Source organism: Antennarius striatus, chromosome 3 (genome assembly GCF_040054535.1).
Source record: "Antennarius striatus isolate MH-2024 chromosome 3, ASM4005453v1, whole genome shotgun sequence".
Classification (NCBI taxonomy): Eukaryota; Metazoa; Chordata; class Actinopteri; order Lophiiformes; family Antennariidae; genus Antennarius; species Antennarius striatus.
In genome coordinates, this window is record NC_090778.1 from 18,352,938 (window position 1) to 18,379,130 (window position 26,193).

At 42.5% G+C, this 26,193-nt stretch overlaps 1 protein-coding gene across 4 annotated transcripts in view; it reads right to left on the reverse strand.

Moving 5' to 3' along the window:
- The window catches only part of nipbla (NIPBL cohesin loading factor a), a 34,323-nt gene extending 16,108 nt beyond the window's left edge, over positions 1-18,215 (reverse strand). The window contains exons 1-19 of one of the 4 annotated variants that reach the window (XM_068310412.1): positions 17,862-18,215; positions 16,267-16,338; positions 14,534-14,682; positions 14,168-14,333; positions 13,479-13,579; positions 11,393-11,504; positions 10,474-10,637; positions 9,444-9,592; positions 7,778-7,868; positions 7,223-7,444; positions 6,815-7,069; positions 5,937-6,688; positions 4,348-4,561; positions 4,047-4,223; positions 3,611-3,784; positions 3,126-3,287; positions 2,932-3,035; positions 2,747-2,833; positions 1,150-1,381 (exon numbers count right to left, since the gene is read on the reverse strand). In XM_068310412.1, coding sequence (XP_068166513.1) covers positions 1,150-1,381; positions 2,747-2,833; positions 2,932-3,035; positions 3,126-3,287; positions 3,611-3,784; positions 4,047-4,223; positions 4,348-4,561; positions 5,937-6,688; positions 6,815-7,069; positions 7,223-7,444; positions 7,778-7,868; positions 9,444-9,592; positions 10,474-10,637; positions 11,393-11,504; positions 13,479-13,579; positions 14,168-14,333; positions 14,534-14,597 — 3,226 coding nt within the window. In that variant the 5' untranslated portion in view covers positions 14,598-14,682; positions 16,267-16,338; positions 17,862-18,215. Of the gene's footprint in view, positions 1-1,149; positions 1,382-2,746; positions 2,834-2,931; positions 3,036-3,125; positions 3,288-3,610; positions 3,785-4,046; positions 4,224-4,347; positions 4,562-5,936; positions 6,689-6,814; positions 7,070-7,222; positions 7,445-7,777; positions 7,869-9,443; positions 9,593-10,473; positions 10,638-11,392; positions 11,505-13,478; positions 13,580-14,167; positions 14,334-14,533; positions 14,683-16,266; positions 16,342-17,861 lie in introns of all 4 variants that reach the window. The other 3 variants (XM_068310414.1, XM_068310410.1, XM_068310413.1) reach the window with 3 other exon arrangements.
- Between the last annotated feature and the right edge of the window lie 7,978 nt (positions 18,216-26,193).

Sequence of the window (26,193 nt, forward strand, 5' to 3'; positions counted from 1 at the left end):
AGGAGGAAAGGAAGTCTGTTTAATTATTTTTTAAGAAGAATCAATGTCTCTCACAGTCTCTTTCGTCTGTGTGTGTGTGTGTGTGTGTGTGTGTGTGTGTGTGTGTGTGTGTGTGTGTGTGTGTGTGTGTGTGTGCGTGCGGTTTGCACAATCCAAAATATAAAACATGTCTTGAGTAATTTTGCACGCGTTCACTCAGTTTTGATGCTTCGTTGACAATCTACAATGTAAGCAGTCATGAAAAGAAAAAAAAACATTAAATGAGATAGTGTTTTGTGTGTGTAGAAAAAAATACTGCACAGATCACTCTTTTTCTCAGTAAATGTACTGTATATCTAAAAGTACAACTGACATAAAAATTTCACCACATGTCTGTAACAGCCCATAAATGCAAAGAAATCAAAGATCAGATGGCTACAAATTCCTTGTAATAAAATGGATTGATGGAATAGTTTACTTTACCTCCAAACATGTGTGTATTATGGCCCCCAAAAAGTTTAATTTTGGCTTCTTCACACCAAACTGAAGCTTTCCACAAGTTGCCCTTGGCTCTCGGACAGCTCCGATAATTTTTTTTAAACTCCAAAATCTTGCAAGTAGCATCTGATCATGGTAAAATTCTTTTGTAACCAATGCCATCAGTATGTTTTTTGGTCTTGATAGAGCTCTTTGCTTTTACCCACTGTGAGACGTTTCTTATCAGACACTTTAGCGATGACACTTTTTATAGGCCATCAGTTGGAGCTGAACCAGCTGATCTTAATTTACAGACAAGGAGCAGGACTGCTTCTAATTACTGCACCTCCATGTCTTTTTCCCTATGTCATTCTATATTATTACACGTAACTTCGTTTATGGATATTTAAGGTTAGATTTCTTTGCATGTGAGGGTTGCATGGATTGTTAACATCTGGAGAAAATTATACATTAGGAACACCTTTACAAGTTTATTTACTGAGAAAAATGGCAACACGTTCAATGGTTATTTTTCCCGCTGCTCCCCTTGAATAAAATTATGACTCTGTAATTTTGAACAACAGGACTTGGCATTCAATAGCTGACAGATTTGTTATCTCCCAGACATATAACATAGCTCATTAATTTACACGGCTGCAAGAGTGAGTAAGGAACATAATTCTTTATCCTCACCGCCATGTGGGTCCACCCTATAGACTGGGTCATACTGTGGATACAGTGTGTTCTGAAGATGGAATTTCGTATATTGTAGCACCCGCTCTATGACGTCTTCTATATAAACAGCCTTAGGCATGTGTATTGAGGTCATGATGTTTAGAGCCGTCAGACAAGCATCTGCTGACTTTGTGACTCTTTCCATTATCAAGTCCCTCCAGAGTTTCTCTTCATCTTCAGCATCATGGTCCTAAGGACAGAAACAATGAAAATACCTTTTACGGAAAGAAATAAAGTACTATCTGGAGGCAGAAAAGAGGTCTCCATAGCAGCAAATTCACTAAAGCATCTTAACAACTATTTATCTAACAACACTGACATTTTTGCAACATATCACTGAAAAATACTGTATTTTCCAGAGGATAGGTTGCACTTGTTTTCATGGTTTGACCGGTGCGACTCGTCTATTAAAATATATTTTATATTTGTTATTTTCATACTGACAGCAATACTCCTCTAATACTGAAAATTTTGAATTTAAACATCAACTTAAGAAAAATAAGAAATGCTGAACTAAAATACCACCAAAAGAAAATCATACTGTAAATTAAAACAGTCAGCCGAAAACAGTCACCAAGCAGCAGAAAGAGAATCTCTATCACAGCACGGACAATGATGTACCAAAAACCATCCACCTCTGGAGTTCGCAGAGTTGCTCAGAAATGACAGAGGATGAAGAATTCAATGGATTGAGTGATTTGGAGTGAGATTTTGGTAAACTTGTTATGTTGTTTATGCGACATGCATCTAAATAACTGAACATATCACTTCCTGTTCCTTGCAACGGTAGCGCAACTTGCTGCCGCTGCTTTTCCTGAGTGCTCCAGTACTCGTTGAGCTGTCACCTTTCTGGGCCTGCGCCAGTAGCACTCCACCTCCATCGGGACATCACCTGCCAACCCCGCCAGCGATACATCTGCAGCGGGTCCGTTTCCACCATACCAGCTCAAGCAGCAATGAAGTCCATCTAATTTAAGTACCGACCCCATTCACACTCCACCAGCCATTGTTCAACACAGCATGTTGGCCCACCTAGCTCGGTCGGCTAGCACCACCATCAGCTGTGGCAACACCGCACTCAACTTCACTCTGCTCAACATCTGCACACTGACAGGCAAGAGACATCTCATCCAAGACCTCCTCACCAACTGTAAGCTCACTGGAATACTTTTATGATCTGCTGGCACTAGTCTGTGCGAGCCTTAACTAGCACTAGCTTACTGCAACAGGTGCTAAACCTCACTCCAGTCAGCATCCACTCACTAACAGGTGAGGGACATCTCATCCAGGACCTCCTCGCTGACCATAAGCTAGACTTTCTCTGTTTACCGTGGCAACAGCCCAAAGATTTTTTTTTACAGCTGAACGAATTAACTATTAGTTGGTTTGTTTGCAGGTGTTAGTGTTTTCAATAAATTTACCCACAAAATGCAACTTTTTCTTCTTTATTGTGCATTTTTTGGCTGGTGCGGCTTATAGTCCGGAAAATACTGTACTATGTTTGTTAAAACCACACACAGAGCATATTCAACACAGCAAGAGAATTGTAGCTCACATGGTTCATCAAGGTGGAGAGTTTGGCCCCGTCCTGGATATTCTTTTCCAGAATGTTCAGCAGCTTCACCAGCTTGTCTGAAGGGATCTGTGGCAACAGATACCATTAATTAAACCTTTAATTTGAAGCAACATCATTTATTCACAAGTTCAGCCGTAGCATTTATAGAATTTATTAAATGGTACCCTGCTGGAGATGCCCATGGCCTTAATCTTGGCAGACTCACTGCCCAGCTCATTCAACTGGTGTTTACCGAGCAGTAATTCCTGAGGTATCTCGTCATCATCTGCTGTTATGAAAGAAAAGCATTTAAGGTAATCACAACAAACACAGCATGGATTAGGATCAGAGGTAGTTTGAAAGCCAATCAGTCATTTACCCATGGTAGTGAAATCTACATCCTCAAGATTCTCCAGTATGTTGTCAATGCTTGCCAAGAACCTCTTGAAGGTCGAGGAGTCCATTAGCTCTTCCTGGGTCAGCTTTGGTTCATACGCTTTTCGTTTCTTCTGCTTTTCCTTCATCTTCATTTTTCTGGCAACTGAGGGGCAGAAACTTCCTCTTTACTTTGTTTTCACTGAGGCACATTCAACACTATTACTGTTATATTTCAGGAAGCTATCTCAGCTATTCTACATAAACCTGGCATCAGCAACAGACATAGCAATTTGGTCAATTCCTTTCTAGTCTATGATATTGTGTGATCCATCTGTTTTTCTGCATAAAAATATAAAACCATTAATCTCCAATCTAATGTGTCCTAAGATTTAACCATGAAGTCAAAACAAAGATGCTCTATGAAGCTGTATTACTGTCACGCATATTTCACACACTTTGAAATGCTTTGGCCTACTGAGAACAGACCTTCACTCATACTGGGTGGCGGTGAATCTTCCTCGGAGGAGTCTCGGTAGCGGCTCCCTGAGCCTCGCCGGCTATCCCGGTGCCCACTTTTCCGATGCTCCCCCGAGGCACGGCGCTCCCTGTCTTCATGGTCCCAGGCCCTATCTCTTTCTCGACGTTGCCGTTTCCTTGCAGCTGCATGGATTAAAGAAAGCTATTAACCAACTTCTTAAAATAAGGAGAATAACAATAATAATCAAATTTGACAACAGTAAGCTGGTGCCAAACATGCAATTACATGTAAAACAATTCAGTGAAGAAATAATCCCAAATCGTAATCTCTGCAGGCAAATGGCGGCTCAAGTGTTTAGGTTGACTACATTTCTCAAATCACATCACAAAATATTTTGTAAAGAAGTGTAAAAAGAATGGATAAGAATCCAATAATTTCACTTACACTCTCCATTTGGATCAAAGTCGTCATCCGAGCTCACTTCTGCGTATTTGGGCTTTTCATTTACAGTGCTTCGTTTCCTCTTATTCATTTTTACTCTTTCACAGAGGGGCATGGTTGACTCAATCTCTGCCAGTAGCTCTGGGGGCAGCTCCTTCAGAACTGCTGGGTCCATTCCACCTGAGAATTTGACAATAAAATCTTCAAGTCAACAAAATGTTCATTCATTAAGTAAATGGGAAAAAATTTAACACTTAAAAAAAGTGTAGTTATTTGTTTGAAATAACTAACTCGTGCTTCTTACTTTTGCCAGACTTTCCTGAAGAGATCTTGTTCCTTCCAGACTTGCTATGACGGATGATCCTCTGGATCTGGTCAACGGAGAGTTTTTTCACAAGCACAACTGGCTTAGGTCTCTTCTCAAAGTCCTGCACCAAGCCCAGCCGTTCCAGTTTAACCTTGGGCTGGCCCCACAACTGACTTTCAGTTGACCCACCGCCATCCTTATCACGTTTGATCTGAGAGGGACAACAGCCAACAACAAGTCAGAAAACATTAATAAAATAAACACCTGTGGGAATTTGCATTTTTTGACAGAAATACATGGGCTTTGCTCACAGAAAGAAAAAAATTGGGCAAGTAATAAAATGTAAACAATGCATCAATTTGATTGAAATGAGTTTAGCGATTATGTTAGTTTTCAATGTTCTAATAAAGACTTAAAGGAATACTCCACGGTTTTTCAAAATTTGTTGAAATGGTCAATAAAAAAAGATGTCGCCATTCTTCTAATAAAAGTGGCCAACAGGCTAAGTGTAAACTCTCCAAATATGAGGGTTGACATATTGGTTGTGGATGTTTCCACCTGACACCAAAGAAGAGACACTGCAACTGCCATCAATAAGTTATCACACCAAGGCGTCCAAAATCTGTACAACACACACGTTGCAGATCGAAACTCTCGTTCATTTGTAGATTGTATGGCGCTCTGTGATTTTTTACAATTGTGTTAGAGGTGTCTAGTCGTATGTCCAGTATTCTGGAAGCTCACAGGACAATGCTGCAAGATTGTTGTGCAGAAGGAGCTAAAGATTAAACCTGAGCAATGTATTCGTCATTTCACCTTTTTTTTTTCCAACCAAATGTCATGTCGAACAATCAATTGTTATAGGATTATAGACAGTTAATTGTGAAGCTCACCTGAAAGACCAGCCAGTAAAGTTTGGCAAGTTTTTTTTTAACTTAGAAAAAATACCAGGGCTGACAATTTAGTTCATTAAGTTGTCATTTCACCAGTAATTGTGAGCATCTTTTTTTAATTATTATTTGCTTAGCAAAATTCCTCACACTGTGACTCAATTCAATTCATTCCAAAAAAAGGAATTAGCTTTAGTGAGTGCAACACAATACATGTCAATGTCCTCACATTACTCCTGATAGGCACACACAGGTCGATCAGCATTAGATTATCCAAACACTGCACTATCAACTGATATCACAAAAAAGGTTGCAACAAAGTGTTGCACTTAAAAGACAATTAGCTTTTTTTGTTTCAAACTTTTGAGCCTCGTGAGACCGTGAGTGCTTTTTAGTTACAATGTTGTGACATGCCACATCTAAGAAACAGCAGTGGAGCATTTCTTTAAGGCACGGTTTTGATGAGGCACAGGACTAAAACAATTTCTTTCCTTCAACAAATGGTTGGGTATGTGTTAATGTGTTCCAAGAATATTAACATCAATCCCAGGTATAAACAAAAAGCTTACAAATGGAAAAACAAAAAATGAGAACAAGAATAAGCAACGGTGTGATTTGATTTTGAGAGCTTGCAGGCAGTGACAACTGAATGATTGTTAGGTGGGTGGATATTTGGTTTGGGTCAACCCAGATCACCTTAGGGATCTGGAAGTTCTTCAGTGCACCACTATGGCCTCCTAGGAGATGAGCTGGGAAAGAATCTGGAAGTTTTGCACCAGAAACAGATGAGGCTTGTTTGGAGCCATCTTGTCTATTGCTGCTTCGACCAGGCTCTACAGTGGAAGAAGCTCGATAGCCAGACCGATCACGGTCACTTCGGCAGCGGGAGTCAGGGGAGCGTCGGTCTCGACCACCAGCCTCATTCCGGGGCCTTCTATCTCTGTCAGATTCTCTGTCCCTGTCTCGCCCATGCTCTGCTCGGTTTGATGACTTTGGCATGTCTCCCCGTCTGTCCGAGGGCTTCTCATCATGTCGGTGCTTCGATGACTCCCGTACATCTCTCCTGACGTCATGTTTATCGACCCTGTTCTTGATCACTTCTGGTCGACCATCTGGTTTCAACCGCAAAGCCGTGTCAGAACCTTCCATTGCAGCCGGCCCACTAGCTGGTTCTTCAGGCCAGCGTTGAGCCTCAAGGGCTGGAATAGGGGCAGCCAGACAAGGGTCGAGCTGGCCATCAGCTCGGCCTGCTTGCTGTAGTTCGATGCTCACCATGAGAGGAGGGCGGCTGGCACCGTTACCAGCTGCAGTGGCCTCTTGTGGGGTTAGTTTGCCAGCATTGCCCCCTCCTGTTGATCCACTGCCTGGGGCACCTGTGGGGCCACCTGGTCCCCCTGCACCTGGCTCCAGAGGAAAAGAGTCCTGTTTTCTCTTCTTGAGAGGCTTGTCTGTAAATGGAGAGACATGGGGATAAATCACCATACTCATAAAATCTCAAGAAATATGAATCTACAAATATGAAACCCTGGTTCGGTTTTAACCATATGAATTAAATGCGGAGACATCCTACACACCCTTATCTTGCACTTCCTTCGAGCATTTCTCATTAGCTGCTTCTCGTTCTATCCTTTCAATTTCAGCGAGGGCATCCAGCTCTGCCTCATCATAAGGGGAACTGGGAGGCTGGAGACCACTGATCCCACCGATTTGCTGGGAGATTTGCTGCTGCTGTCGGGCTCCAAGGTTTTGCTGGAGAACAGGAACCTGCTGAAAGCCCAGTTCTGCCTCCACATTGTCAGAGTTCTGGTCAATGGCTTGCACAACATCGCCTGTAATATGAAGACAAAACATGCTGAAAATCCATGTTTGCAGTACTCAACAGATCCAACTCAAAAATGACATGAATGTAGCACACCTCTTAATGAAGTGAAACTGAGAAAAAAATCAACTGAAAACTTAATAGTTCAAAATCAATCAATTACCTGGGGTATCAGACTCATTTGACTTGACCCTCGACAACTTGAGGGTGAGTTTTGTGGAGTCTTTGTTTGGGGAGCTTACAATGTCATACATATCTTTCTCTTCCTTAACCACCGGGACCTTCTTCCTCTGCTGGAGCTGCTGCTTCTGGTCAAATCCTCCTTCCCTTGATGAGGGTGCATAAAGAGGTGGTGACTGCAGAATCAGTGGGGGTCGAGAACCGGCTGTGAGGAAGTAACACCAAATAGAGAAGTTATCCTTCAGAGACATCTACAGGGAAGATGAAACAAAAACTGCACAGTGCTTTGTCTACAAGAGGGATTCCATTCAAGTACTGTGCCATATGACAGAAGGGGAAAGTATCATTATTAGGATTATGTAACAAACATTCTATCAATGAAATTCAAATTGCGTGGAGAGTTTCAACTATTACTACGTTCAACAATAATTATGTATTCAGAGACCTTATAGATAATTGTCTTTTTCAAGATTGACTTGAATCTTAGTTTCTCTAGTTTTACTTCTCAGTTATTATAGCCAATGAAAAGTTTTCTTACGTTTGGGTGTTCCTTCACTCCCTGCTGGGGAGCAGCCAGACTGCGGAGACCTCAGAGGGAAAGAAGGATTCCTCATGGTGGAGTCACCCTCCTGGGGTACAAACACATAACAAAGATGTAAGCAACAACAACCAAAACTTGGCTACAAAAATATCACAACATAATAACCATTAATGATAGATTTCTGTTCAAGAGTCACTGGGGCATTACAACCATGAACATTTAGGACCTCTGATCAGTGTACTCTTACTCATAGCAGTTTAATTAGAACTGTCCCCCAAGCATACATTCAAGAACGGGCACTGAATATCTGTTCAGTTATCTATCTCAACTCATTCAAATGATCTAGGTGGCTTAAGGTGCATCAGCATGGACAACACACGCACAAGCATGAAGAAGACAAATAGATCTAAATGCTGCAGTGAAACCATTTCATTGGCGCAAGATAGCAACAATAAGTATGATGGTCCTAAATATGAAGCGTACATGGCCCGAACAAAAAAAGAACAACGAGCAACATATGGGGAGACCAATTTTCTGTTGCTGATTTCCACAATTCTGATCAATTTATCAATAGTTTAAATCATTAAATCAACCATTTGTTTCAAGCTAAGCAACATAACCTGCTTACTATGCACAAAGTATTCAGCATGGTTCTGAATATGTCTTGCCTTCTCCAGGCATCCTTCTTCAAGGAGGGAAAAAGAAGTGACATTTCACTTCAATCACAATGTGATTAATGAAATTATTAAATGGAGACGCAAACAAAAACAAATGAAGCCCTTAAAAATTGTTATTAAATCAAAATAAAATTACAAAAGACAAATATTATTGTACAAATTATTTGATTTAAAATCCCTGTGTTTGATTATATTACACGAACTCAAGCAGTTTGAAAAACACATGCAACTGAATTACTTATGAAATTTTGTCAAAGGTGTGTATCGCAGAACACACAGTGTCTTTTTAGCCTTTTTTCCTAAATACTCACAGGCAGACAACTAACTGTCGCCTGTCTAAGATCTGAGGGACTTCTACAGACAGTAGTACTTTGAGATACATGTTTAATTTGTTCCGTGACTGAGCTCATAAGTCAACCTGCTCATAATTCAAATTTCTCCATTTAAAACAATTAAAATAATTTAAATTCAATCCAGCCTTGTAAAAAAGCCCCAGACCCCTCTAAAAATTATTTTTTTTCAGTGAATACATGTACACTCTTCCTGTCCATGATTAATTGTATGTTACATGAACAATTACAAAGGATGAAAAGAAAAGCAAGTCATGAGCACAAACGAGTTGTGCCTTCACTAAGCGGACAACAGGAACGAGATGCGGTCTCAGCTGATGTTCTATCCATCCCCCAACTAGCGGTGGTGTCCCAAAGCACGACTCATAACTCAGATTTTTGATCGAATATCAGACAAAAATATGAGCCGAGTGACAACTTGTATCTCAAAAAACTTGCATCTCGTGTCGCTCCTATGTCAAAGTAGAGATATCTTGGAGAAAATGTCTGTGACTCACATTACAAAACTTCAAACTGGCCGAAAACACAGCATCTGAAAATAGTATTATTGATCACACTGACTTTGGTTTTCACTGATAAATATTTGCTTTATATGAATAGTAAAGTGTCATTTTCAAAATTCAAACTCAGTCATACCTCAGTGCTCAGTCGGTGTACAATGTTCAGGTAGTCCTCAGTGCCGTGTCTGTCTGAGTGGTGGTTGGCAGCATTGGCCATCTGCCCTGATACTTTACCCTCGTGGATATTTCGTATGCCACCAGGTACCATTGGACTGGTCACAGACACTGTTTGACAAACAGATTAAAGAGGTATAACATTGATTATAGCAGAAAAAAATACCATCACAACACTTGTCTATGACTTGCTGATAAGTTTAACAAGGATTTTAATTCTTCCAGGAAAGCTACAGAGTTGGAGACAAACCAAGAAAATACAGTATGCTAATCACTACAACCTCTGCCACTATATACAGAGACCATTTCATTTGAATGTGACATCAGAGCTGTTTCTGCTAATATCAATAATAAGAAATTTTTGCTCAAAAACTAAACCAAAGTGCTACAGGGGACAGCAACAAATGTAGGTGAAGAAGTGAGTGCATAAGAGAAAAACAAAACAGGAAGAATGTGGAGGCTTGGGATGTCAACAGGTAGAAGCCATTTGGCTTGTAAAATCCCTGTCCCCAGAATCAACATCTCCCTCATTACAACACGTTATCAACCTAATTCATACATTAAATGTCCCATTTCACAGTGATATTTTTCACAGGGATAACACATGTAGTTGAGATATTAACCATCATTTTTGTCAGAAGTATAATCTTGCAAAGTCAAGTTTTTAAAAGCTTTTTAAAAGGCAGATAGAGTTCTTAGACTCCTAACTTCATTGTCCAGTTTGTTCCAAAGTTTGACACCAGTAAAAGATAATGAAAATGTTTTTAAAGTAGTTCTTGCTTTCTTCTGTAAAAATGCTGTGTTTCCTCTCAGTTGATAGCTGGAGGAAACACAGCATTTTAGGCAGCTATGGAATAAAACACAGAAAACTTGATGTGAACCTCTGAAACCTGAAGGTTTATTTCAGCAGCACACACAAACAATTGAGCCATATATCAGGGAAGATCCCTGTTACCTGCACTTGAACCTACAGCACACATATACACACTCACCTTGTTGAATCTGTTGATGTTGGTTATAACTGGGTGGTTGTTGGTGGGGATAGGGCTGTATGTAACCAGTGGCAGGGCTCTGCGGAGTGTAGGGGCTGGGTACTGGGCTGTTCTGCTGGCCCATGTAACGAGTACTGGAGCCAGTCTGGGGCGACACAAACCGACTGAACAGAGTGGAGCGAAAAACAGACACAAGTGAGCAAACATGGGTATCGAAGTTACATCACTGACAGTGATTTGAATGAAATCCAAAATTCATGACAATGTGTGTTTTACTCTTTAATACGTGAGACTGAATCAAGATACAGCAAATAATGACCCTGACAAGTTCTAGAATGCATTTTTTAAAATATGTGAATAATCATGATACCATAGATCAGTCACCAATTACTACCTGAAAACAATATCCTCTCCATGCTAATTGGTCGTGTCAATAAATGTCAAAAAATAGCCATTAAAATAAACATGCGAGAACTCTGTTTGCTAAGATAGCATCACACACTGTTAAGTTCAAAAACCAGTGGGGGATAGAAAATGATGGCCTACTACTTAACAACTGAGAAACTGAACACAGTGCATCGTTTCTTCTTTTGCTTTTACTATAGCTACTCAGCATGAGGGAAGGAAAACCAATGATATTCAGAATTTTTCCCAAGATATTGGCTCACATCTCCTCTCAGTAACAAACAAGTTGTTGGCAGGATCTTTCAAATACTGTATGCTAAACTGGTTACATCAAGAGGGTAAAAATAATCTGTACATTTTGGGGATACATGCACAGTTTGGAGCTGAAGTTTACTTTATATAGCACGTCTGTCAGATATCATAGGTGTTCAAGTAGTAGAGCTGCTTCATGGCACCAAATCAAACCTTGAGATAATTGATGATGCAAATCCACCCAAATTTGCCATGGGCTCACCTTGGTGGGTTGGGAGAAATTGCGGCTGGTGTGAAGTTAGCCGACTGGGCTGGGCTATGCATGGAGTTTTGTGTTATCTTGTACGGTGGTACCATTGGCTGTTGCATTACATCTGTACAGACAAAAAAGAAAGTAAATTTGTACATAATGCTCATCTGAATTACCATATTTTTCGGACTATAAGTCGCTACTTTTTTCTTAGGTTTTGAACTATGCGGCTCATACAAAGTTGCGGCTATTCTGTAGTTTTTTCTTCCACCGATATGGTTGCTCTAACCGGAATTAGAATTAAAATAGACAAAAGGTAAATGCAATGAAGAATAGCCTATGCTACTTTTTCTTTAACATATAGAACACGCACGACCTTTTCTTTAGCAGATAGAACACGCACAAAAAATTACTAACTGGTAATTCATTTAAAATCCTGGCCCCTTCAACATGGAAACCACACGAAGAAGTTCGTATGGTGCAAGTTTTAAGTTGAAGGCCATCGAGCTTGCTATACAGGAAGGAAACCACGCTGCTGCATGCAAGCTTAGCATCAATGAATGTATGGTGAGACGTTGGAGGCTGCAGCGGGAAGAGCTCATGCAATGCCAAAAATCGTAAAAAGCTTTCAGAGGCCATTAAAGCAGGTGGCCTGAACTTGAAAATGTCCTGGAGGACTGGGTGAACACACAGAGAGCAGGTGGCCGAGGTGTATCCACTGTACAGATTAGACTGAAAGAGAAAACAATCGCACGCGAAATGAATATTGAAGATTTCAAAGCTGGCCCGTCATGGTGTTTCAGATTTATGAGACGTAAACACATGTCCATCAGGGCACGGACCACTCTCTGTCAGCAATCCCCCCTGATCATCAGGAAACAATTGAAAAACTTCCACAAATTCGTTGAAACAAAAAGAGAAGAAAACTCCATCGGACCAGAGGACATCATAAATATGGATGAAGTCCCTTTGACGTATGATCTGCCTCTTACCAGGACTGTTAACAAGACAGGTGCATCATCCGTGTTGTTGAAAACAACAGGCCACGAAAGGACGCACTTCACCTGCGTTCTGGCATGCACGGCATCCGGACAAAAACTTCCACCAATGATAATTTTTAAACGCATAACTATGCCGAAAGAACAACTTCCGAAACGCATAGTGGTCAAAGTTAACACCAAAGGGTGGATGATGGAAGGCCTAATGAAGGAATGGTTAACGAAGTGCTATGGCAAGCGCCCGGAAGGATTTTTTCACTGGAAAAAAGCACTGCTTGTTTTGGATAGCATGAGGGCCCACATCACAGATTCTGTCAAAGCAGCGATCAAGAAAACAAACTCCATTCCAGCTGTGATTCCCTGAGGTACAACAAAGTATTTGCAGCCACTTGACATCAGTGTCAGTCGGGCATTTAAAGCTGCACTCCGGGTTGAGTGGGAGACTTGGATGACAAGTGGTGAGAAGTCTTTCACAAAAACTGGCCGCATGCGAAAAGCATCCTTTTCTGATGTCTGTCAGTGGATCCTAACAGCGTGGAGTGCTGAGAAAGAATCTACCATCACCAACGGGTTCCGAAAGGCTGGACTGCTACGCGAAGAGAGCAGCGCACCCTCAGAGCCAACTTCACCGGAGGACAGCAGTGACACAGAGAGCAAGACTGATGGAGACAGATGTGACGAAGCGCTTTTGAGGCTGTTCAACTCAGACACTGAAGAAGAGGACTTCATGGGTTTCAGCGAAGATAATTAAAGTGACTTGTGATTTCAAACACAGGAGAAATTAAGGTAAATAAATGCCGGTTATTTTCTTTTGGTTCTGTTCCATTTTAGTCGACAAAGTTGCTACATGTTAAAAAGTACTGTTCGGAAAGGACCTGTTCAGGAACATGTACATTTACAGTACAAAATCTTTCTGCATATTCAGTAAATATCTAATTTTTCAACATAGACATCTGCGGCTTATAGCCCAGTGCGGTTTGTATATCTTTTTTTCCTTTTTAAAATAGAGCAGGAGCGGCTTATATACAGGTACGGCTTATCATCCAGAAAATACGTATTATCTGTATACCCTGATGTGCAAAAGGAAACTATTGACATACTTTTCTCCCTGAAAATGCCAGGGTTCCTGGCCAGCATGGTCTGCAGCAGCACCGGTGCATCACCCTCTGGCTCATCGCTACCCAGGTTGTCCTTGAGCTCTCTGACAAGAGAAGTTTGGTCACATTGTAAAATGGTAACAGCAAACTAAAACCAAAGCATAGTTAGTTGTAATGAAAAGAAATAACATATACAGTAATCAATATGCGACTTCAACTCATCGTGGATTTTTAGTAGGTAGTCACATGATATTGTACACGCATTCTATTAGCTGACGACATCCGGACGTGCACTACGTTCCATGAGTCTCGTAACGAAATGCACTTCTGTGAGACACAAAAGTGCTTTCAACAGTCAGTAAGAGAGTGGTTAAAGGTCATACATGTAGAGGGTGGTTTAATATCAGTATGAGGAGGATTCATAAACATTTAAATCACCGTAAATAATAAGATAAATAGTTAGACGCCATATCGCGGAATTCTTTACTGGCGTGTAGTTCCTAGAACGCATTAACCGCGAGTAACGAGGGCGCACTATAATCACGTTTGGAATCCAAACATACATTCAACCACAATTTATTTGCTCATATATAGACGAGACTAATTACGTTTCCCCTAAAATTCCCCTGTTTTTCTGTAAAGAATGAAGTATCAAGATTTTTGATAAGACACATTTTCATGTATATACTCACATGTGCTCTGTGGAAACCTGGTTGAGGCCATGGGCTAGTTGGGAGGCTAAATTCTCATCCCGACAGCCAAGAAGGCAGGTAACTTCCTCCGCAATCCTCCCATTGTATAAGAGGCTTTTAGTGGTGGTGGCCGGGAGAGGGGAAGGGAGGGGTAGCTGGTTCAACACTAATAAGAGAAAGATATATATATATATATAATAAAAATAAGGCAAAGGTGGGAAAGTAAAAAAGCGAGAAAGACAGACAGAATGAAACAAAAAGAAAAACAAGTTAAGAAAGAGAAAATGACAAACATCTGGTCTGACAGTATTTCAGTTTGGAATTTTAAAAAGACGGCAAAACAGAACAAATCTGTATGTCACTCACAGTCTGTGAGGCTAGCGATCCCAGCAAGAGTGGTAATGGGAACATGAGGCATATCCCCATTCATGCTGAAGGTGAGGGTGGGGGAGTGTGTTGATACACAGGTAGATCAGGGGTCGATGGACGACACCCGTCCTCACATCTCCTGACACCTAAAAAAGAAGGAAGTATTTTTAGGGAGACACAAACATGATATAAGGGGAATTGTATTGAGTATTACAAAACATACCTGAGTAAATAGCTTGATCAGAGATAAATTGTAGTAATCAATGACAGTTTGGCATTTGCCCTGTAAACATTTCTGTTTGCATCGATAAGCTTTGTGGATTGAAAATGGTGCCTGCTAGAAAATCTATAGACAGCAATCAAACATGTATTAAAAGATCTTGTCAAACTCCCATGTTCTTAACTATATCTTAAGCAGGATCTCACCCTTTATCGCTGGAGTATTGTGTTTTTTTATACATACACAGATGTCAAAATGTCAGATTTCTCAAACTGTCATGGCCAAGAGGAAGCAAAATTTCTTTGATCTTTGCCATTGATCAAATTAATCTTTAAATTCAGAGTGTCTTTTATCTCTTTTTACTGAAATGAACTACACATAAAATCCAACTGGAGGGAGGAGTAGTTTGTAAACATAATTGTACAAAAGCACACAAAAAGAACAGTTGCCACTTGAATAATGGTGGAAATACTACCAGACGAACACATCAACAAAGAATCCAGCAAGCTAAACATCTGTATGAGGATATTACACTAAATGTCCATATGTGCAGAAAAGGTATGATATCAACATGTGATTTTGTAATGTCACAGTAATTTTCAATAACAATATATCACAGCACTCTAACTAAATACGATTGACCCATAAGAGTGCTGTCTGGTTTGGATAAAGGGAAACAACTTCAGGAATGTTGTGCTCCTACTAAAGAAATGTCCGAACATGTACATGTACGGACATTGTATGAATGCAAGTCATATAATAACAGATTAAGGTCGGACTATGAGACCATTACCCTGCTCAACCATGCTGTATGTTATAATACACTTCATTATGTAAGCAGTAACAACTCAAAAATTGGTTATCTGACACAAATCTGATGACAATGAAAAGAGTAATCTTCGAAGGGCAAAAGATGAAGAGGTCCAAGTCAGTTACGCTCAGAAAACTGACTGAAGCATATGTTGGGAATTTAATGTCAGTTTGCAAGGATTTCCCGAATAACAGATATACAGTAATATACCCATGCAAGTCAGGAAGCCAGATCTCTCTATGGAATAATAATACTGCCAGCAGTATCAGGTGATAAATGATAGATCTAGTTGAATGAAAATCTATCCCAAGTAAAGACCCCTATATGGCACTTAATTTATCTTAAATTCCCTTGCTTGTTATGTGACCTTGGCCTCTAAAGTAAGACTGCAGAATACGATAAGAAAAAAAGGGACTAAATATATGTAGTTTCTAAATTTCAACCTACGTTTTCTTTAATACTGTGGATTACTACATCAAACTGTATAAAGGTCAATGCATGGGTCTCTTATTACCAGAAATACTCCACATAACTTGAGTGTTTACATTTTAATTACATCCAAAATAATAAAATTTACCTGCACTAGCGTCTATCCCATAAACATGTTAATATTCAGTTGCCTCAATTAAAAACACATAGGCAAAAAAATACTGAGAACAAGACACAGAAATAACAAATAACCATCATTTATAAAAGTACCTTTTTGAAGAAGTCTGTGCAGTCTCGGGTGGACTCACTGACATTTCAGATAAAAACTCCTACGCTTTATATCTGCTGGAAGACAACATGGCTCGGCATCACTTTGACATATAATAGCATTAATTTATTTGAGACAACTACAAGAATTGTACCTGTAAAGTCGAACATAAAAGGCCCAACAATCAACCAGTGCCATGAGAGCATTTACGCCCACTGTCAAACCCAGTCCATATTTGCAATAACCTACTCCTGTAACATCTTCAAACCTACAATGCAATACTGCTGAATTGCTGACCTTAACGCAAACCATCTTTGACGACTTCAATGAAAGTGCATTTTTTTAGCAACTTCCTGCATACCGATACAATCAGCACAATGTTGCAAATAATACAAGTCGAATATTTACGTCAAATAGTTAAAACACGTGAAACAGATTCTGCACGTCAGAACTGTTAGGCAAGGACTAATAGAAATATAATGCAAACCCTACATTAGCTAACCATATCGTTAGAATGCTTCGTCTTCTGTGCGCTTCCTCAGTATGCAGGGGCTTGGCTGACAGCTGTGAGACTGACAAGCAGGACGCAGCACAAAGGAACAGATGCACTGTGATGGTGGCGGCAGTAGCGGGGGGCTGCATCCACCAGTAGCCAACAAACACCGTACGCTTTCTGCAAACCAGCTGACTATAGAAAACATCCGAACGTAAAAAAATTGACACTTCAATGGTATCCAAACTAGCAACCCTTGCAAGTAAAACTATATTTGAGCCAACGAAGCTAACACTCAGTCAGTCACCAGTCATCACATTTCAAAACAGAACGGTAACAAAACATTAAGTAGACCATGCCATAAGCTGCAAACAACTAAAAAAACAACATTTTGAGTCAAAACACAACACAGTGCTAACCTAACAATTACCAAACGTCATGCTGAAGTTAGCATTGACTTTGTTTATCTCGCTTAGCTGAAATTGCTGTCTGAAGCCCGCTACTTGTGAACAAAACCACCAATGTTAACTATTACACTGCCAAGAAGTTGACTGTCTAAATAATTTAAGCTAACTAAGAAACTCATGTTCTCGCTTAAGATAACAGCTAAAATTGCAAGCACAATCTCCTCAGCAGTCACTTCTAATAATAGTCGTGTTTTTCTTTAATAGCTAGCTAGTTATGCTAAGTAGCTCTAAATGTTGTTGGTTAGCTTCAAACGCTGCAAATAAAGGGACGGTAATTCAAATTATGCAGGGAAGCGCCAATGGGAGTTAAATAAGGTTCGTAAAAGTCCCCTGCGCTCGGCAAAAATGTAACGACTCAGTATGAGTAAACATAATATAAATGGCACCGACCCTAATTCCGTGGCAACGGCCCAATCCCCGGACTCGACAAATGACATCCAGTTGAGGCCGTGCGCCTTAGTGGAGCAAAAACACACCTAGCTAGCTTTGCTTGCTAATTCGCTAGCTTCCGTTACCTCCCGGTCACCGATTAACGACGCCGTAGGTGGTCTTTCAGCTCAACATTTATCAACAGCAATGTTAACGATAACAATTTCAAAGTTTTGGTTCAAAAACACAGATCAGTGCATATATTTACCTTCGGATGTTGCGTTCAAAGGGAGGGGAATGTTGTAGCTTGGTTTGTGTCCGTGTCCGTATCTCTAGCTCCCCCTTTCTTCTCTCGCGCAGCTCCTCCAGAAGGAACTCGATTGGCTTGCCAGCTAGCTGGTGAGCTAGCTTGCTAGCTATCAACAATAATCCGGGTCGGACTGATTCGTTCTTCTTCCGTCACTCAAGGGTGAATGTTTCAGCGTACATTCATGAGGAAACATTCGTTCTTCGGAGTTTCAGTCGGTCTGCACCGACGTAAACAATAAGTGCAGTCAATTTCGACAGTAAAAGAGAAATATGACGATTGTTGCGATCATCAAGAGGTTCTCCTCTCGTAGAACAAAATGCCGACCGGAAGTTCTGCCGTCTGACCGACCAAAGATCTCAGGAGTGACTCCCTCCATCGGCGCCAAACAAAATGCCAGGCAACATTTTGCGTTTCACCCGCCAGAGTGCGCTAAATGACAAGCGTCAGCTGCACGGTCTGCCACCAAACAGACAATTCTATGTCATCTGAAATATATAACCAAATAAATATTTACCGTTGATTTTTTTTGATCATTTATCACACAAATCTGTTTTTTTCATGACAGTTTGACCAACATAAAACATATAATCTGATGTTTCCATAATCTTGTGTTTCACATAATATAAAGGTCAATAAAAGATAGATAACCTTTATTTGTGGAGAAATTTGCACAGTTGCGGCAGAAGAGAAGGGTTTCAAACATACATACCTCAGTCAAACATAGATACTTAAATAAATACAGATATACATACTGACAATTTACAGTCAAATGTGCAATTTTTTCAGTTCAAAATCTACAACCTAAAAACTAAGAGAATACAATGAGTGCAGTCAATACAAAGTATAAACCTCAATGAACCCAAATGCAGTTCAATGCAGTCCAGTGACTGTCCAAAGAGGTAAAGTTGATTAAAAAATAAAAAGTATAGGCTCACTTTTCTTCTGAAGCCTTTCCCATTTCAAAAGCTCTGACAGAGGCATGTGAGGAAAGAGAGGACACTAACCATTGATGTGTCATATTGGTTATATCTAAGCTGTCTGTTTTCTGTGTGTGGTGCTTCATACTGTATAGTGCCACACATTTTCAACCTAGGGCAGGTATGGACTGCAGAAGTTGTGTAATGGCAAGACTCTATTACACTGAAGCCAAGCTGTTGTGATGTGCCATGCATTACCATTGTTTCTGAAAAAAAAAATTCTGAAAAAAATTATTTATTTATGTTATTTATTTTTTTAAATGTCCCTCTCACCCTTGTGGGGTGGTATCTGTAAGTCGTCCTCAAGCTCAGGTCCTCTACCAGAGGCCTGGGAGTCTGAGGGTTCTACACAGTATCTTAGCTGTTCCTAGGACTGCGCTCTTCTGGACTGAGGCTTCAGATGTTGTTCCAGGAATCTGCTGGAGCCACTCTTCCAGTTTAGGGGTCACTGCCCCAAGTGCTCCTACTACCTTGGGGACCACATTAACCTTGACCTTCCACATCTGTTCCAGCTGTTCTTTCAACCCTTAATACTTCTTAGTCTTTTCGTATTCCTTCTTCCTGATGTTGGTGTCAGCTGGAATCGCCACATCTATCACCACTGCTCTCTTCTGCTCTTTGTCCATCACCACTATGTCCAGTTTGTTAGCCAGCAGCTGTTTGTCAGTCTGGAAGCTGAAGTCCCACAGGATCTTAGCCTTGTCGTTCTCAACCACCTTCGGTGGTATGTCCTATTGGGGTACTTCTAGTCTATACTGGGTACATATGTTCCTGTACACTATCACAGCTACTTGGTTGTGCCTTTCCATGTATGCTGAGCTGGCGAGCATCTTACACCCTGCTACCACATGCTGGACTGACTCTGGGGCTTCTTTACATAGCCTGCACCTTGGGTCAGATCTACTGTGGTAGATATTGGCCTCTATTCCCCTTGTACTTAGTTCTTGTGCTGCCATGATCAGTGCCTCTGTGCTTGTGCTGCCATGATCAGTGCCTCTGTGCTGTCTGTCAGTCCAGCTTTAATCAGCCTTTGGTAGGTCTTCTTGATATCAGCCACTTCCTCTATCTGACAGTGGTACATGCTGTGTAGGGGCTTGTCCCTCCATGTTGTCTCCTCCTCCTCCTCTTCCTCCTCAGGTTTCTGCTGTCTAAGGCATTCACTGAGCAGTTCATCTGTTGGGGCCATCTTCCTGATGTACTCTTGGATTTTTGATGTCTCATCCTGGACAGTGGCCCTGATGCTCACTAGTCCTCGGCCTCCCTCTTTCTGCTTAGTGTACAGACTCAGGGTGCTGGACTTGGGGTGAAAGTCATGCATGGTGAGGAGCTTTCTCGTCTTAATATCTGTGGCTTCTATCTCCTCCTTTGGCCAGCTTATGATCCGAGCGGGGTATCTGATGACCGGCAGTGCAAACATGTTGATGGCTCGGACGTTGGTCTTGCCATTCAGCTGTCTTCTCAGGACTTGCCTTACTCTCTGGAGGTATTTGGCTGTGGATGACTTCCTTGCGGCCTCCTCATGGTTGCCATTAGCCTGTGGGATTCCAAGGTATTTGTAGCTGTCCAAGATGTCTTCCATCCTGCCCCCTGGTAGGTCAACCCCTTCAGTTCTGATCATCTTGCCTCTTCTTGATACCATCCGGCCACATTTGTCTAATCCGAATGACATCCCTATGTCGTCGCTGTAGATCCTGGTGGTGTGGATCAGTAAGTCAATTTCTCACTCATTCCTGGCATACAGCTTGATGTCATCCATGTAGAGGAGATGGCTGATTGTTGTCCCGCTTCGGAATCGGTATCCGTAGCCACTCTTTGTGATGATGTGACTTCAGTCAACCATTCTGGGTGCGTCCCATCCCTTAGCAGCTGGTTCATCTGTGCTGCTAGACGCTCATGGAGTGCTGTCAGCTTCTTTAGCCAGTATGTATGGATCATATCGGGGCCCAGTGCTGACCAACTCTTCATCTTTGACACTCTTTCTTGGATGTCTGCCATTGAGATGGTTACTGGTTCTTGTTCTGGGAGGCAGCTGTGGTCAGTCCTCAGGTCCACTAGCCACTGGGCATCGGTGTTGTGTGGTGCTTTTCTTTCCCATATGCCCTTCCAGTATTTCTCCACCTCAGCTCTTGGTGGGTCTGGCCGGATGCTATTTCCCTGGCACTGAGAGTACACCTTTGCTGGTTGAGTGGAGAAGGTCTTGTTTATTCTCCTGGCCTCAAACTCCTTGGTGTATCGCTTCAGTCGGGTAGCCAGAGCCGTTAGTCTCTGTTTGGCAGTTTCGAGTGCTTCAGGTATGGAGAGCTTGCTGTATTTCCTGGGTACCCCTTTATTCACCATGTTCCCCTTCTGTAGCTTGGCTAGCTGGCTGACTTCTCTCCGTGTCGCCTTTATCTTGGCCTCTAACCGTCTCTTCCATAGAGGGTAATGTTTGTTATTCCCCGTGTTGATCTTATATCCCAGCATCTCGAGGATTACTGTATAAAAAAAAAAAAAAAAAAAAAATGTCCCTCTCACCCTTGTGGGGTGGTATTTGTGTGTCATCCTCAAGCTCGGGTCCTCTACCAGAGGCCTGGGAGTCTGAGGGTTCTGCGCAGTATTTTAGCTGTTCCTAGGACTGCGCTCTTCTGGACTGAGGCTTCAGATGTTGTTCCAGGAATCTGCTGGAGCCACTCTTCCAGTTTGGGGGTCACTGCCCCAAGTGCTCCTACTACCACGGGGACCACATTAACCTTAACCTTCCACATCTGTTCCAGCTGTTCTTTCAACCCTTGATATTTCTCAATCTTTTCGTGTTCCTTCTTCCTGATGTTGGCGTCAGCTGGAATCGCCACATCTATCACCACTGCTCTCTTCTGCTCTTTGTCCATCACCACTATGTCCGGTTTGTTAGCCAGTAGCTGTTTGTCGGTCTGGAAGCTGAAGTCCCACAGGATCTTAGCCTTGCCGTTCTCAACCACCTTCGGTGGTATGTCCCATTGGGATTTGGGTACTTCTAGTCCATACCGGGTACAGATGTTCCTGTACACTATCACAGCTACTTGGTTGTGCCTTTCCATGTATGCTGAGCTGGCGAGCATCTTACACCCTGCTACCACATGCTGGACTGACTCTGGGGCTTCTTTACATAGCCTGCACCTTGGGTCAGATCTACTGTGGTAGATATTGGCCTCTATTGCCCTTGTACTTAGGGCCTGTTCTTGTGCTGCCATGATCAGTGCCTCTGTGCTGTCTGTCAGTCCAGCTTTATTCAGCCATTGGTAGGTCTTCTTGATATCAGCCACTTCCTCTATCTGACGGTGGTACATGCCATGTAGGGGCTTGTCCCTCCATGTTGTCTCCTCCTCCTCCTCTTCCTCCTCAGGTTTCTGCTGTCTAAGGCATTCACTGAGCAGTTCATCTGTTGGGGCCATCTTCCTGATGTACTCTTGGATTTTTGATGTCTCATCCTGGACAGTGGCCCTGATGCTCACTAGTCCTCGGCCTCCCTCTTTCCGCTTAGTGTACAGCCTCAGGATGCTGGACTTGGGGTGAAACCCTCCATGCATGGTGAGGAGCTTTCTAGTCTTGATATCTGTGGCTTCTATCTCCTCCTTTGGCCAGCTTATGATCCCAGCGGGGTATCTGATGACCGGCAGTGCATACATGTTGATGGCTCGGACCTTGTTCTTGCCATTCAGCTGACTTCTCAGGACTTGCCTTACTCTCTGTAGGTATTTGGCTGTGGATGACTTCCTTGCGGCCTCCTCATGGTTGCCATTAGCCTGTGGGATTCCAAGGTATTTGTAGCTGTCCTTGATGTCTTCTATCCTGCCCCCTGGTAGGTTGACCCCTTCAGTTCTGATCATCTTGCCTCTTCTTGATACCATCCGGCCACATTTGTCTAATCCGAATGACATCCCTATGTCGTCGCTGTAGATCCTGGTGTTGTGGATCAGTGAGTCAATTTCTCGCTCATTCCTGGCATACAGCTTGATGTCATCCATGTAGAGGAGATGGCTGATTGTTGTCCCGCTTCGGAATTGGTATCCGTAGCCACTCTTTGTGATGATGTGACTGAGGGGGTTCAGGCCTATGCAGAACAGCAGAGGTGATAGTGCATCCCCTTGGTATATGCCGCACTTGATGTTAACTTGGGCAATTGGCTTGGAGTTAGTCTCCAGGGTTGTCTTCCACTTCCCCATTGAGTTCTTGATGAAGGCTCTTAGTGTCCTGTTGATCTTATACAGTTCCAGACATTCCAGTATCCACGTGTGTGGCATTGAGTCGTAGGCTTTCTGGTAGTCAATCCAGGCGGTGCACAAGTTGGTCTGCCTATTCTTACAGTCTCTGTGTACTGCTCTGTCCACCAGTAGCTGGTGCTTGGCTCCCCTGGTGTTACTACCAATTCCTTTCTGTGTCCCACTCATGTATTGATCCATGTGCCTACTCATCTTAGCCGCCATGATGCCTGACAGGAGCTTCCATGTTGTACTGAGACAGGTTATTGGCCGGTAGTTGGATGGGGTAGATTCCTTCTGTGGGTCTTTCATGATCAGGACTGTCCTGCCTTCAGTCAACCATTCTGGGTGCGTCCCATCCCTTAGCAGCTGGTTCATCTGTGCTGCTAGACGCTCGTGGAGTGCTGTCAGCTTCTTTAGCCAGTATGTATGGATCATATCGGGGCCCGGTGCTGACCAACTCTTCATCTTTGACACTCTTTCTTGGATGTCTGCCATTGAGATGGTTACTGGTTCTTGTTCTGGGAGGCAGCTGTGGTCAGTCCTTAGGTCCACTAGCCACTGGGCATCGGTGTTGTGTGATCCTATTCTTTCCCATATGCCCTTCCAGTATTTCTCCACCTCAGCTCTTGGTGGGTCTGGCCGGATGCTATTTCCCTGCCACTGAGAGTACACCTTTGCTGGTTGAGTGGAGAAGGTCTTGTTTATTCTCCTGGCCTCAATCTCCTTGGTGTATCTCTTCAGTCGGGTAGCCAGAGCTGTTAGTCTCTGTTTGGCAGTTTCGAGTGCTTCAGGTATGGAGAGCTTGCTGTATTTCCTGGGTGCCCCTTTATTCACCATGTTCCCCTTCTGTAGCTCGGCTAGCTGGCTGACTTCTCTCCGTGTCGCCTTTATCTTGGCCTCTAACCGTCTCTTCCATGGAGGGTATTGTTTGTTATGCCCTGTGTTGATCTTGTATCCCAGCATCTCGAGGATTACTGTTGCTGTACTGTGGATCAGCTTGTTGGTCTCAGTTATGTTCCCTGTGGGGATGGTTCTTATTGCAGCATTCACATCTTCTAGCAGATCTTCTGAAGGTACTTGACAACTTAGCTTCGGTATTTGCCGGAGGCTCCAGGTTTCCATTTGGGTCACGATCTTCCTTCTCAGGTCAGCAGCTCTTGTATTGAGGCTGTGTGTGTCTCTTGGGGCTTGGTACCCAATCACGGATTGTGGGGGGGGTGATATCCCCCCGCTGACCTGGCGTCCTGGCTCCCCCTTGCCGTAGCATTGTTGTTGTATTTCATCGATCTCTAGTTGTGACAGCAGTTTTCGGTTACGGATGTTGGAACACTGGGCTAACAGCTGTTTCTTTGTTAGCCTTGATTGTGGGTTTCGAAGCATCCATTGGTCCCACATCCGCCCCATATATCCCCTCTCTCTGGGATTACCTGTGTAGTAGCATTCCAACAACTCCGTATTCTCCGCCCTCGTCCATGTGTGTCTTGTTCCAGTAGCCCATTTCTCATCAGATTGCCCTGGTTCCCTAGCATCTGACGCGGACCTTGTTAACCCGGGCGACGTCCGAGCCGGTATGACTCTGTCATTATTGTGTTCACTCATGTTTGAGGTAGGCTCGTATAGCATTAAGGGTCTTGCCTAAGGACCCTCACTGGATAGTGCCCACCATGTCTGGGGTTCGAAGCCACGCCCACGCCCTCCTGCATTCCAGGACCACGCCCTCCTGCATCCCAGACCACGCCCCTTTCCTCATTTCACGTTGACTGGATAGTGTTTGTCCCGACCAGGATTCGAACCCACAACCTCCTGCATTCAAGTCAGTTGACTTAACCACTGTACTATCCATATATATATATATATATATATATATATATATATATATATATATATATATATATATATATATATATATATATATATATATATATATATATATATATATATATATATATATATATTATATATAATGAGCAGCCGCTCGGAGCTGTGGAGGTGGAGAGCATGATCCACTCTAACTCAATGTCCCCAGCCTCCTGCGGGATCCTAGAGAACCTCTCGTGGAGGTGGGAGTTGAAGACCTCACTGACAGAGGGTTCTGCCAGACGTTCCCAACACACTCTCAAAACATGTCCGAGCCTGCGGAGTCTGTCCAGCCCCCTGCTGTCAGCAGATCCACCTTACCACCAGATGGTGATCAGTTGACAGGTCTGCCCCTCTCTTCACCAGAGTATCCAACACACAGTCAGAGGTTTGATGACAGGACAACAAAGTCGATCATCAACCTCCAGTCTAGGGTGTCCTGGTGCCATGTGCACTTATGGACATCCCTGTGGTTGAACAAGGTGTTCATTATGGAAAGACTGTCTACCACAATAGTCCAATAACAGAACACTCATGTTCAGATCGGGGAAGCCATTCATCTCAATCACCTGTATGACCTTGACATTGCGAAAACTAGGTCAATGTCAAATTTCAACTTTCGTACTCTCAGGAAGATAAGATAAAAAGATGAGGGAGAAGGTCACTGTGAGTAAGACCATAGATCAAAGCTAGTGCTTTGGTCAATTACAGTAGATCAGAGCACTAGCTTTGATCTTTGACCTATGCAAGTAGGTCAGGATAAAATTTTGAATTCAAGGGAAAGCGAACTTCAGGATTGTGTTTGCCATGTCGCGGGATGTTGCGGTCTGTAGTTGAGGATTTCATGAAGCACCCATTCCTGCACGGAAATATAAACTGCTATCACCATTGGCAAAGAGAAAAACTCACCATTATCTGTCGTCACCTACACACTAAAATGCTTGGTATCTGGATACTGCACTCCAAGCAGCTATATGACAGGCATATTATCATGACTGCAGAACAGGTCTGACCAAACCAGTTAAACCAGGATTTAGATGATCTTTCTGTCCCAGACGCTTAAATTTAGAAATCACAGATCATACATTTGTTCTGTAGGACATCCATTAATAAATAAGAAATAAACCAACACTGATTTAATTTTTATTATAAAAATTCATGCAAGATAAAAGTACAACTATTGTTCTGTGTGTGTGTGAGAGAGAGAGAGTGAGAGATGGAGAGAGAGTGAGAGAG